General features: G+C 47.1%; 2 protein-coding genes across 3 annotated transcripts in view; both read right to left on the bottom strand.

The window, feature by feature from the left end:
* The window catches only part of LOC144119196 (uncharacterized), a 30,780-nt gene extending 29,309 nt beyond the window's left edge, over positions 1-1,471 (bottom strand). The window contains exon 1 of the mRNA XM_077651879.1: positions 1,105-1,471. Within this exon, the coding sequence (XP_077508005.1) occupies positions 1,105-1,462 (358 nt within the window). The 5' untranslated portion in view covers positions 1,463-1,471. The remainder of the gene's footprint in view (positions 1-1,104) is intronic.
* Positions 1,472-8,535: 7,064 nt separating this feature from the next.
* LOC144119197 (uncharacterized) overlaps positions 8,536-13,185 on the bottom strand; it is a 36,707-nt gene continuing 32,057 nt past the window's right edge. For both annotated transcript variants that reach the window (XM_077651881.1, XM_077651880.1), the window contains exon 9: positions 8,536-8,799. In XM_077651881.1, coding sequence (XP_077508007.1) covers positions 8,659-8,799 — 141 coding nt within the window. In that variant the 3' untranslated portion in view covers positions 8,536-8,658. The remainder of the gene's footprint in view (positions 8,800-13,185) is intronic.

A 13,185-nucleotide genomic window follows, 5' to 3' on the forward strand; every position in this document is an offset into this window, starting at 1 on the left:
CTTGTTAGCACATGTATCCAACAGATACAACAACACCACCACCACCAACAACAACAGCAACAACAACAACAACAGGCATCCGTTCATAGAGAACAGCGCCGGTTTATAGAGAATCACTCTGACACCCTCTAATGCGATAGAGGTACGGCGCTAGAAAACGCTGATGTACTAACGGCGAGTTAAGAACCTTTCTTTAGCGTTCTCGCAGGTGGAATAAGGCAATAAGCAGGCATGCAGAAGCTACGTCGATGCTTTAACAGTGAGCTCACTTTCGCGGCGCCCTTCATTTTAGAGCGCACCAGTAATCGGAGGTACCGGCACAGCTTGCACTGCATATCATGGTAGAGGCGTGCGACACTTATCAAATAGGAGAAGTAGGACGCGCAGTAAAGCAACAAATGAAAAACCGTAATTTTAAGTAACTTCACGCAGGTATGCGCGATAAATTGTCGAAACGAGGGACGCATATTCGGCATAAGTACTGTGCCGAGGAACCGAGCGGTGAGCTGTTTAGAAAACCGGCCGGCACATTACCTTGGCTGGAGGACATCGGAAACATCGTTTCCGCGAAGCTACAGCTCCGTGAGGCTCCAAACCGAAGAAGGCACAAGACCCCGCATACTTCAAACGGAGCATCTGCTGTCTAATTTCGCTTTCTTTTTTTGCACTCGGCTCGAAGTCTTTACACAAGGTCGCTGACGAGCATACTAGAAGTTTCATAATAAACTACGTAGACTAGCATGCCTGGCTACGGTGTAAGCGTAGAGACTCCCCCCCGGTAAAAAATAACGTTTGTCGGAAAAATACCCTGCCCCAACTTTCTTCCGCGCGGTATATGCCGCTGCGGCCCGCTCGCACTCATTGGACATTCGTGCATTTTAGAGCAAAGGCATGCTAGCGCAAGTGCAGGCAGAAGTGAGAAGAACCTGCCGCTGACGAAAGGTCGCCATGAGGCATGACGCAAGGACAACTGTCTGCACTGGGGTAAGCGCAAGCACCACTGGCGCTTAAGCACACAAGGCGGCCAGGGTGACAAAGTGCGAGAGGGACTGGAAGAAGCGCTACGCGGGCCCCGCACCAGTGCGGGCGGCGCCCAGCGCTCACCGATGACCACGCAAGGATCCCTGCGCCCGTCGTCCAGCGAAGGCCCGGCGTCGCCGGTGTCTTCGGTCGTGCCAGCGCTGAAGGACACCTTGAATTTTGAGCAGAACGCCGGCAGCCGGCCGCTGTTGAGCTCAGTGAGCGCGTGGGCCAGTATTTCCATCGCGAGTCTGTGGCACGGCTTTGCATCCGCGAGCCCAGCGCGCCGCGGCCAACGCAGTCCGAGCAGAGCTGCTTTTGGCGCGAAAAACGAGTGGCGTCCGGGAGCAATGGCGGAAGATCGCTTTGGGCGGCAGGAGCTGATTCCGCCGTGGGCTGCTTCCGTTGAGGCTCCTGCGAAAGCGGAGTGCTGTGACGTCATCGTGATGCAGTTTCGCCGCGGCTGATATGAACGCAGATTTCAGGAGGACGTTGAAGAAGTTTCTTCGTCTTCGCATTTCGAGATGCTTGGCTCCTTTGCCTGTAACGACGCAGAGTTTCTGTCTATACTAAGCTTCAGCAGCTAGTCAAACCAGTTGGTACAAGTTAGCGTTCTGCTTGAGCATGCCACAAAGAGTAAACTGTTTGAAAGCGAGCGTTGAGTTTCCTTACCATCACTGCAGCCAATCGGGTCGAAGAATCTGCATCATAATTTTTGCGAGAATTTCCAATACAAGTACATGGAAAGCTTTCCTTGGAATTCCGCGGGGGTACGGCGACCGCATCTGGCAAAGAAAGGATTAAGTGTAGAGACATGGGAGAGGCCTGTTCCCTGCAGAGGGCGTAGTCAGGCTGATGATGATGATTAATGTGAAATACGGATGTTCACAGTGTTGTAGCCGGTATTTACCGTCTGTCTACATTATATACCCAAAATTCGGCGCCGTCATCTGCAAAGATAAATCCGCTCAGCCCGAATAAATAATCTGTCACCCGCATGGTGCTGTGTCGTGAAGACAGTGGTCCCCCAGGCGGTGAAGCGGACACGGGACAAGATGTAACGATGTCATCGCGGGCTCTTTTTCTCAACAGCGGCAATATGATTTCAGTGGCTGGATGCTGATCCCGAGCAAACAACCGTGATATAAACTAGGTGGCTCATAAAGAAAGGCCGCAAGACCACAGGCGCGTCGTCCGAAGGTTTGCTCATTTCCGAGACTGCCGTCGAGCTTCTACGACTGCCTCTGTACTGAAGTTATGTCAGGCTACTTTATGGTCTTTGTCTTCCCGAGTTAGTGTTAACGAGACATTTGTTTCTCTTCCTCTGCTTGTTGGATGTCTGTACGCTTCCTTAAACTTTGAGGAGTTGCTTCCCACCTTGACAGGTTAGCCTTTAAACAAACAGCATTCAGGATTTAAAACACAAAGCTGCCTATGGGCTACCTGAGACGTGGCATCCTACGGCTTTTGCTTAAGTTTGGCTATTTGGAGTTTTTTAACTTGCCCTGGCATCTCAGAGCACATGGACGTCTAATACATTTCGCCTCCATTTAAACGCTAACGCCATGGGAGGATCCTATCCCGCGCCGTTACCGATATTATAAACGGAGCACGCCTTTGCTTTCTTGTATTCTAATCCGGTTATAGGTTTCCTTCTGCCAGCACAACGCATGGTGAGCAAGTTTTCCTGGTGCGTGAGTATGAAATCAACTACTGCTACGTGTACAGTTCCTGTAATCCAAACTGTCGTGTGCTATTTGCTGTCAGAAAGACGCGATAAGTCAGATTTGGTTGAGCAGCGCCAGCATAGCCGCAAGTAGTTGCGCAGTGGACGAGCCAGGAAATGTGGTGGTGGCAGATCGTTGCGTTAACGTAGTCGCGTTCTCTATATTCCCTGCCACTGATAGGAATAAAATCTGCTGTCTAATGTAAAACTCGAGTATAGAAATGACGTCTCACTTTGACGTCTGAGTCTCACTTTTATGTCAGGACATACTTCGTCGTTTAAGCTGTTCTATACGCAGCTGTCGCTTTGAAAGTTGTTTACGAGACTAGGGGCCGTTCAGCGAACGATTTTTAACAAGTTTTTAATTAGAAGCTACGGGCAGGCTTCGCGTTCAAAAACCCGGCAGACATGATGATCACTAAGCAGATCACAGACCACTAATTGAAGGAAGAAGGGCTTTGTAAATTTTCACTCTCTCCCTTAAAAATGAGGACACCACTTCGATTTATGTAAAAAAAGATTCCACAGTTCATAAAGCGAACATAGACGCGAGGTATGTATGGACATCACCTCTTTCTTTTTCGCTACACGGAGACTATTAAGTGCAACAGGTGACGAAAAATGTCTGCTTGTATAAAGCGTAGCTGTAGCAGATAAACTCTCATTTGAAGCAGTCCGCGCAGATCGCAGAAAGAGGTTTAGCCTCCGCCTTCCGCTACGACATGGCGGCATGGTCATATGCTTCTTAAATACCGTTGGCGTTGTTGGGGATTGCTCTTCAAACCCACTGGTGCCACCAGTCTTGGAGATTGCGCTTCAATCCCACTGTTGCTACCAAGTGCTGGGGACTACCCTTCACTCCAACCGGTGCCACCTGTGTTGGAGATGGAGGGGCCCTTGGGTTGTCTGACTCGTTCAGCACCGCAGGTCTCGGCTCCGAAGGACGGTGTTGGACTCCGTTAAGAAAGAAACTGTAAAGTAGGTTTATTTTTACATATTTACAACCGAGATAGGAGTGTGTCGGCAACGAACCAGCACCCTGTTAAATACCCTTTGTATTCTCCAGATCCCTGACTGGAAAATAAGGTTCGGAGAATGATGTGCAATCAAGTGAGTATGTGAATACAATGGTGGTACCGCCCACAGCAGGTGGTGGTGCTGATGCTCTCTCGCAGCTCGGTCGAAGGAAGGGGGAAAAGACGGTACTCGAACACTGTTGCGTCAATAACGCCATGGCGATCGGGTCGAGGCCCTCGTGGGAAAGGAAGGACACTCCGATTCCCCGCAAGTGGACAGGGATGAAGACGCCTTGAACACTGGCTTGTCGTCTTCACCAGCGTTGCGGGGTCGGCACCACCGCGGGAAAGGAATGTCCAGCCGGGTCCCAACAGGTGGTTGAACGACATTGTACTTCTCCGCCTGTTGTCCAAAACACGGGAGCTGTGTCGAGGCCGCAGCCTTCTTTCAATTAACATCCCCAGCGTGACCGTTGAAAGTACTACTCGGTACGGCGGCCTGAGCCAGAATTGGCCACCTGGCGCCGCCATTGTCGCTGCTGCTCCCGCCGCTGCTTCCGCGAGCGCCAGTCCTCGCAGCTGCGTGTCTTCCCGATGACTTATCCGCCTTCACTTTGGTCTTCTAGGAATTCCTCGCAGGTCCGAGTTCGGCGAACTCCACAGCTTAGGCATCCACCTAGCCTAGTCATGCGGCTACAAAGGAAAGCTATACAGCTTCCACAGAAACTTCATGGTTAAAGAAAAATTCGTCCTGGTCCGGGGTTCGAACCCGGGACCACAACTTCACCGCTGCAGTGATGGCTAACGTATGGCAGGGCGAGAGCTAACGAGCAGTTACTTCATTATTACAAATCTACTTTACCTTGGGGGATTCGTATAAAAATTTGACCAAAACTGTTCCCACTTCGATGGTTTATGTGGGCTTAAAGTCCCAAAGCGACTCAGGCTATGAGTGACGCCGTAGAGAAGGGCTCCGGAAGTTAGAGTTTTTGATCAATTCGCTCTCGCCCTACCATATGCTGGCCTGCCCGGTTAGCTGAGTTGGTAGCCCGCCTGCACCAGTGACGCTGTAGTCCCGGGCTCAAACCCCGAGCCAGGGCAAATTTTTCTTTAACTATGAAGTGTCTGTGAAAGCCCTTAGGTGGATGCCAATTAGAAATTACTCCCTTATTAGTGCGTAAGCACTAATCTGATGGGTACCGACCCCTAGCGATACCGTCGTTTGTCGCGTTTTCTGTCCGTAGCTGAGCTGGCGCGAGCGCTTCGTCGCGTGGCACAGCCCGCTTGTCGTCGTCTTCTACGAAAGAGAAATCCCTGCTTTCGCCATGATTCGAATATAGTAAACATTCTCTGTAGTTCTCCATCCACGCTTTATAATTCCGCTTAGAAAACTGCTTGAACCACCACCTGTGTACATGCACGAGCTCAACAATGGAGCTTATATGACCGCACGTAAAGAAGGCAGCATTGTTTCGCCCTTTAATAATAATAATAATAATAATAATAATAATAATAATAATAATAATAATAATAATAATAATAATAATAATAATAATAATAATAATAATAATAATAATAATAATAATAATAATAATAATAATAATAATAATAATATTAATAATAATAATAATAATAATAATAATAATAATTTTATTCAACAAAACTCGATACAGTAGCAGAAACCAGGTTCGCCTCAGCCATCATTGTGGCTTGTCACGCGAAGCCTGACAGTCGACAGCCAAACTCGGCCGCAAAATTGACTATATTTTTTTTTTAAAAAGGAGACACTAAAGATACAAAACAGACAGTAAGTAATATCACATCAAACACAAAACAGGTGGAAACCGAAAAGTTTTGCTGTGCATAGAAATTGAACTATACAGCTCAATTATTCTAAGTACCATTTCTTTAGATTATTGCGAATATCACGTATAGACTCACAAGAATTAATTTCAGAGGGAAGAGCATTAAATATATTTGGAACATAATAAGCTCGGGCATATTTACCAAATCTGGTCCGCGCGCGAGGAACTAAAAATGCAGGAGCCTGACGTAAAGGCCGGGGAAGCACAATGGGGACTTTAAATGTATCGCTCCAGAAATGTTTTAGTACAACAGTATGAACAAAAAGGGATCGAAAATTGGGCATCCTTAGCATCTGAAAAAGGTTGACATCTTGCGGAGTACACACATCGTAAGTAACACTCTTTATCATGCATTTTAACAATCTATTTACACGTTGATGCCAGATACCAGAACAATGAACAAAAGTTGTGATTCCATACCTAAGTACACTGTAGGCTAAAGAATGAACCAATAATTTCCTCACCGAAATAATAATAAAAATAATAATAATAATGGGCGTGAATAAGTTTTTGCAGAACATACGGTGCTTCGTTCCTTCTTCGTAAGAGCGCTGTTGCGTGGAAGATAACAGCTACACTAATAAAATCTCATAGGGATCTGGTACGGTGTGGAAAGCGTGAGAAGTTTCGCGAGGGAGACTTGAAATTGACAGAATGATTTAAAAAAAAAAACATTGATTTTTGTACTTATCATCTGTGAAGGCTCGAAGCTGCTAATTGCTTTTTCCTGTGAGCTATAAGGACTGGCAGAGGAAAGAGCGAAAAAGAGAAAAGTTTTTGCTCGACCCTGCTTTGGGTCGCCGTCTCATGACTGTCAGCTGACGAGAGGAAACTGTAGTTTTGCTAGGTAGTGAATGAAACTGGCACCGTGCGTTCGAAGACGACACATTAAGAATTAATAGCTACGAGATCATTGTCACCACTCTATATACATAATGTTTCATGGCACTCCGCCACGAGGCAGCCAATTAAAAGCAGCATGTTTATATCGATCTGGGCTCTACTGGTAAGCACGCTGTCACACCGCGCAGAGTTGCAGCCTCAAGCCATCAACGGGAAACAGCCACCAGAATCCGGGCCGCGAAATAGTTTTTTCTCTTCTTCTTGTGCGCGAGAGATTGAAACCTTAGTATGCGTCCCACGTCCGTCCGCGTTTCTGGCTCAAAGTGGTGGTTTGAGGTGGTGATTTGAGACAAGCGGTGATGGTTACCCAACATTGGTGACGTGCGCCACCGATAGTGTGTGTGCAGCAAAAGAAACTGCTACCTTGCCATTCTATATGCAATGCTCGCGCAGCTCTGTTTTAGAGTGCAAGCACTAATCCGATGGTTGCCAACCCCGAACACAATCGTCCATTGTCTGTTCTCCTAGCACGAGCGCTCCGTCCCGCGGCCCTGCCCGCTCTTCGTCGTCTTCTACGTGGCACTAATTCGGTGGTTCTGAACCGAGCAAAATCGTTTCTTGCGGGCCCACAGCTTGCCTATAGCGCGAGCGCTCTATCCCACGGCACTGCCTGCTCAACGTCTTTTACCTAGCAAAATTGCGTGCTTTCGCCCTAGTTCGAATGTAGTAAACATTCTTTGTAGTTGTTCCCTCTTCCAAGCTAGCAGCACATTTAAGCACGAGATATTAGCTCCGGTTCGAGGCAAATTCACCGAACATCGACCTGATACTGCGACAAACCTATGGTGGTGGTGGCAGTGGTTTATTTATTAAAATAATAATAAAAAGAAAGGAAAAGATTTTTGCTAGCCCCGGCATCTGCCATCGATACTGAAGCACCTGAGCTGGGGCAGCGGAAATAAAGGATAGCAGACAGAATGGAGAAATGAAATGAAAGAGGTGAAGGGACCGGAAGAGAGGATAGGCGGAGAACAAGTATATACAAACTATTTGCACAATACGACGAACCTATGCCCGAACCTGAACACGAAGGTGAGGCAGAACATTCCCCTCCTAATGGTATCCTGTAGTGAAAAAAGAAAGAAAAACTTTCGCAGCTCAGAGAAAAACACTGATTAATTCCTTAAAATTTAGTTTTTCCACCCACACTGCTTTGTTTCCTCGATTTTAATTTGATTTTCTCAATATCTCTCAAGATTTGTGATTTTCTTTTACTCTCAGATTCGTCTATATTTATGAGCTGCTTGAGATAAACCTGGATGAGTTTCTTCCGGTTTGGATTTGCACCAAACCCTGGCCAATCCCCCCCCGTGGGTATGTTCCATCGTATTTGAGGCAACAACAACAACAACAACACTGATGGGCGTTGCCAAATTTTTAAGTCATCCCATGTTTGACGCATGCAATTTGGAATAAATGTAGTCACCGCCTGGTTACGGCCAATCCCTCTTGTGGGTATGTACAATTTTATGCGGCGGACAACGACAACAAGTAATGGGCGGCGGAGAGAACAGCTTCGCTTCCCGATGCCTTACACCACACGGCCACTGCCGTGCCCTTCCGTTGGTTGGTTGGCCTCAAATAAAGATGACACATCGCACAGCACACGTGCGCCTTAGGCCTGTTTCGCATGCAAGCGAAATGCTAAACGGCACCTATTTTTTCCTTCCTTCTTTCACTCCCTCCTTTATCCCTTTCCTTACAGCGCGGTTCAGGTGTCGTAGGATATATGAGACAGATACTGCGCCATTTCAACACGCTGTTGGACTCCGAACGAGCGGCTTGAAGTAAAGCGGCTGCGACCATTGGGCTGCGTTAAGTTCAGCCAGAGCACGTTTCATAAACTGAAGATGGGTGGCGAAATGTGTGTTGCAGTGAGCTTCTAAACGTGCTTGACAAGTGCCGCCCATCACTTGTAGTCACCTGCTCAATAGCTGTGTTTGCATCCAGCAAGATTTCGTTGTGTTTAGGGCGGCATTCTAGAAACGCTGCTAGATTACACTGATCACACACAAAAAAGCAAACTTTATTTTCACACCAGGAAGAAAGAAGCAAAAACAAAGAAGAAAAAGCACTCAAAAGCTGCCTGAGAAAGCGCGAGGAAGAGTAACCCGGCAGCAGCGGGGCTTCACTCGAGGATCTTCCTGATCTGGGCGCTGAAGAGCTCGACGTTCTTGACGATGACGCGAACCTGGTTCTCGAAGGCCGAGAAGGCCGTCTGCATGGCCTCCTGCACCTGGCGACTGGTATCCTCCACCCAGGCAGACACCTGTGAGGGATTGACAACGAGCAATGTGATCCGGTGCTGCCTACTGACGCACTGTACACGGGGAGCCAACGCTGCTTCAAGTCGAGTGACGCATTAAAGCAGGCAGGTCAAGAATAAAGTTGTTACCAGTACCTGTCAAGAGAAAAGCACACAATACTTGCATCTTGCCAGTACTATGTGTGGGGCGCAAATGTGGAGGCTAACGAAAATGCTCCAACTGAGAACAGCGAGCTATATGCAAAGGGAAATGACACGTGTAACGCTAAGCAACAAAAATATATCAGAGTGGGTCAGAGAACAAACGCGATTTAAAAGATATGCTGGCAGCAGTCAAGAACACGGAGCGGTAATGGGTCGGGAATGTAATGCAAACGGAATGTAATCGCTGGTTCCTTAGGGTAGCGGTGTGGATTCGAAGTGAGGGCAAGCGTACAGCAGCGGGCGTCGGAGAGTCAGGTGGACGGATGAGATCAGGATGTTTGCTGCGATAATGTGACCGCAGTCCGTACGTGACGGGATTAATTAGAAGTTAATCGGAGAAGAATCTGTGGAGGTGGATGTAGTTAGGCTGATGATGACGCACGAAAGGAGTGATACAAAGCAGTAGGAGCGAACACGATGCGACTGGCGCCTGTCTTGCCGTATTTGTCCATTTTAACTTCATCTGTCTTTGAGGTGCTATTATCCACCTCAATGTTTCGCATACTGGCCCGCACTTGGGGGAGTCGGCTGTGCCAGTCTTTGGACTAATTGCTCTAACTGCTTTATGAGTACATGACGTTGAACGCGAGAGGATACAGGCGTCCTTAAGATATAAGACAGCAGCTTAGGCAGAACTTGGTTGCACGTAGCTGGCTAGTAGGCACATTAACAGAACACTGCAGATGTTTTCATTGTGATTCCGAGTGATATTATAGCTTCCGAATATGCTTTGAACAAGAAACACGGCTTCTGAGCCTTTTTTTTTTGCGCTGGTGCACACTTCCGTGAAGACATTGGCGCACGGCTTAGCTGTGCATCAAACGTTCACGGGTTTCAGAAAATATGATGGTGCACTGTATACAGTACGAGCCAGCCGTGGTGGTAATTTAACCGTGATGGAATGTTAGAAGACCTTAACTATCATAGTAATTCGAATGGAGGGAATATTTGTCATGTTTGAGAAATATTTTTTGAAACAGTGAAGAAGCAGTTAAAGGGAAGAGTGGTTTTCACCTATAACCAGGATCAAGCTAGGCGTTGAGCACGTGTCCGCTACAGTGTCCTGAAGAGTCATAAATAATGTTTCAAGATAAAATAACGCAGAAAAATTGAACTGGCAACATAAAGGCGTAAGCAACCGCCGCTGAAAAGCAAGCGCGATGATAAGGTCTTGGCTATCACTTGTGCATATGTTTATTGGAAATAAAAATAGCAGTTTTGATGTTTCATCCCAAATGCCCTTGACGGGTTACCAATAAACCATTGAAACTGTAGACAGCTGTTCATGTAATGCTTTTCGCTGCCAAGTATCCAGTCATTGTGAGTACATGCGTTTTCGATGTGTTTACGTACACATGCTACGCACACTGGCGATCTAGTTTTCGGTTAGAGTAAAACCAGGAATTTAGCAATAGGCGTCTGTTCTATAGAGCTTATTCCAGGTTGCAAAGAGTCACATATGAAGACCACTGGAAGAACGCAAAACTTCTATATTGCTTCACTGATCATCCTGTTTAGGTGTTGAGCGTTGGTCGCTACAGTTGGGGGGACATCTGGACCTTGTTTGTATAGGCATCGCTATGTGGTTATTTTAATGAAGAAACTTATTCTCGTAAGCGCCTAGAGTGAACTCAGCTATCACCAATAGAGTAACTCAGCAGTCGCAAAAATTTGTTCCAGTTAAAATATAATTGAACTGGAAATGAAAAAAAGTACCAAGACTCCAGTGAAACACCTTCCGAGACTTGCAAAGGCGAATGTGTTTATGCCTATTTGTATTATGTGCTTACTATGAGGTTTCAACTTTGTTTTTCGGTCTACATCCTTGTTGCAACGAATTAACCTTCTGAGCTTATTTTCTACGCTCAATTATTTTTTTTTTGTTGTGGATGGTCGTCTTTACTAAGAATGGGCATAATTTAAGCTTGAGCTTTAAACCTAGACATGGAATATGGGTTTCAAAAGCTTTGTGCACATGGTTTTTATCATTTGCTGCCATGGAAGGCCGCCGTTCTTTCATAGAATGCAGAAATGCACAGATTTCGCTTTTATTGGAACTTCAGCCTATAAGGCATCCTCGGAAGCGGCGCGGCTTCCAGATAATTGCGAAAAGTCGTCCAATCACCCATCAGGCCTGCAGCATCAGATAAACAGTTCTACGCATTCAAAGGTTTTCGCACCAGAAATGCTGCTGTCGCAGCCTTGGTCGCGGCGAACGGCGGTTATCAGACAAGGATACCATTATGCGGCTAAATACGCGGACGGGAAGAATACAAGGACGCGAGTATCTGCGAACCTGTCTGCGCACATGGCGGCGTCTCCGGGTGGCAAATGACGTCACTCGACATAGTTAATGCTCGTGCGTTCTTGTGGTCGGTGTATATTCAGCGCACAACATCACGCATAATAATGCAGACTAGCTGTTTCATTCACGCTACCTCTGTTGCTGCGGCCAGCCGTATTTCTTTTTCTCAAGGAAGATAAGAGGTGGAGGGCAACGACAGATGGCAACTGGAAGGTTAAGCGAGGAAAAACGTATCCGCAGGAATTGGCAACTAAGCATTTTTGATAGCATCTTTTCGTAACTTGACATGCCGGGGGAGCACACACAGCCCACTATCTCCACCGCTAAAACTTCGCTGGAATGTGAAGAAAAAAAAATTAACTATCTACCTACAAGGAAGGAACTGTAGACTACGCATGGTTCTTCACAGAAGATATTCTAAAGCGAAGCAGCCGATTTTCTGAAATAAATTATAACTGCTGCAATGCGTTCAAAGGTATACCTGTTTACCGGGAGAATCCTGCGCACACATGGCGAGAAGGGTGAGGCTAGGCGGAGCCACTGCGCATGCGCTGAAGGCGTCCGTTATACGTCTTTGCGAATACGTCTCCGGTATGCCAAAAACGTCTAACGCTTGGCGTCCCCCTTTTCACAACGTGGTGCAGGAATGCGCGCCCTTCTGCCTAACGGAGTAAGCCTCCCTGTCCCAGACGCATTCCTATTTACACGCTCGCCGCTTGTCCCTGAGGCGCGCAAGGGTCAAGCACCGCGGCGAGGCTGAAGCGTTTCCTTTTCGCCGCTCTTCGCGAGTCGTCCAGCGAGGAAAAAGTTTGCACCGTCCAGGGTACCGTTAGCCCAGGTGACACTTGAACAATGGAGCCTACACGCGAGACGAGTGCTCGTGTTTCCTGTCACGCACGACGCTACTGACGGGGACGAAACAGTTTGCTTGTTTTCCGTCGCGCGGCTTATCTGGGCGTCCGTTTTAATTTCAGCCGAGTGGCGCTACCTTGACAGCCCCTTTATGCGGGTTTGAATACAACTTGGGCGTCCGCGCTTCACCTTGTCTGACAAGGCGTACGAAAGCGTCAGGGCAGAGACTGCAGGAAGTTAGGTGCATTAAGCTCGCTCTACGTGAATTTGAGGCATTCGCATGCTCTTTTCTGCATGAGGACAGGTGGAGGTGTCGTGCTCTTGCGCGCGCAGTTATTTTCACAAGGCCGTGTTGTCGTCCCGGAACTGCCCGAGGAGCACTTAAACGTTTTTTTTAGTGTCCCAAGAAAGAAAAAGCATAAGCAGAGAAAAACTGGCGGCCTGTATTGCATATCGGTTACCGCTACTAAATTGTAATGTACGCTTTGGGTTATGAGGCACACCGTAATGAACAAGAGTGAATAACCTTAGATCAGCAGGGGTTCTTTAACGTGCACTAAAAAGTCAGCTGAACTTTTTTTATAAGGCGTTGAAGTTACTTTGTTTGAGGAAATCCAGCAAGGCTTAGAGCAAGCACAGGACCATCTAATAGTAGAACTTGAAATCACGTCGTCGGGCTGGGGCTATTTTGTAGGAAATAAACATGTAAAATTCCATGTCGAATGCTTCCAACATGCTCTTGGGACAATTGAGAGCGTAATCAATGGTGCAAATGTATTTTGGCAAATTCAAGCTAGTTTCGGCGTGTCCGAAATGTCAGAGGGCTGCTAACTGCACAACAGCATTCTGCCATTGTCTTATTACATAGAATAGGCTTCGCCTGGTATAACATAACTAATAACATCAGAATTAACGCCTAACATGTGTGTCTAGATTATCCGACGAACGCTCAGCAGCTGTAATCATTAGAATCCGAGAATGGTAGTTATCAGATGGAGGTTCATTTGAAGGGGCATCCAAGCGGCCGT

This window comes from Amblyomma americanum, chromosome 2 (genome assembly GCF_052857255.1).
Source record: "Amblyomma americanum isolate KBUSLIRL-KWMA chromosome 2, ASM5285725v1, whole genome shotgun sequence".
Lineage (NCBI taxonomy): Eukaryota > Metazoa > Arthropoda > Arachnida > Ixodida > Ixodidae > Amblyomma > Amblyomma americanum.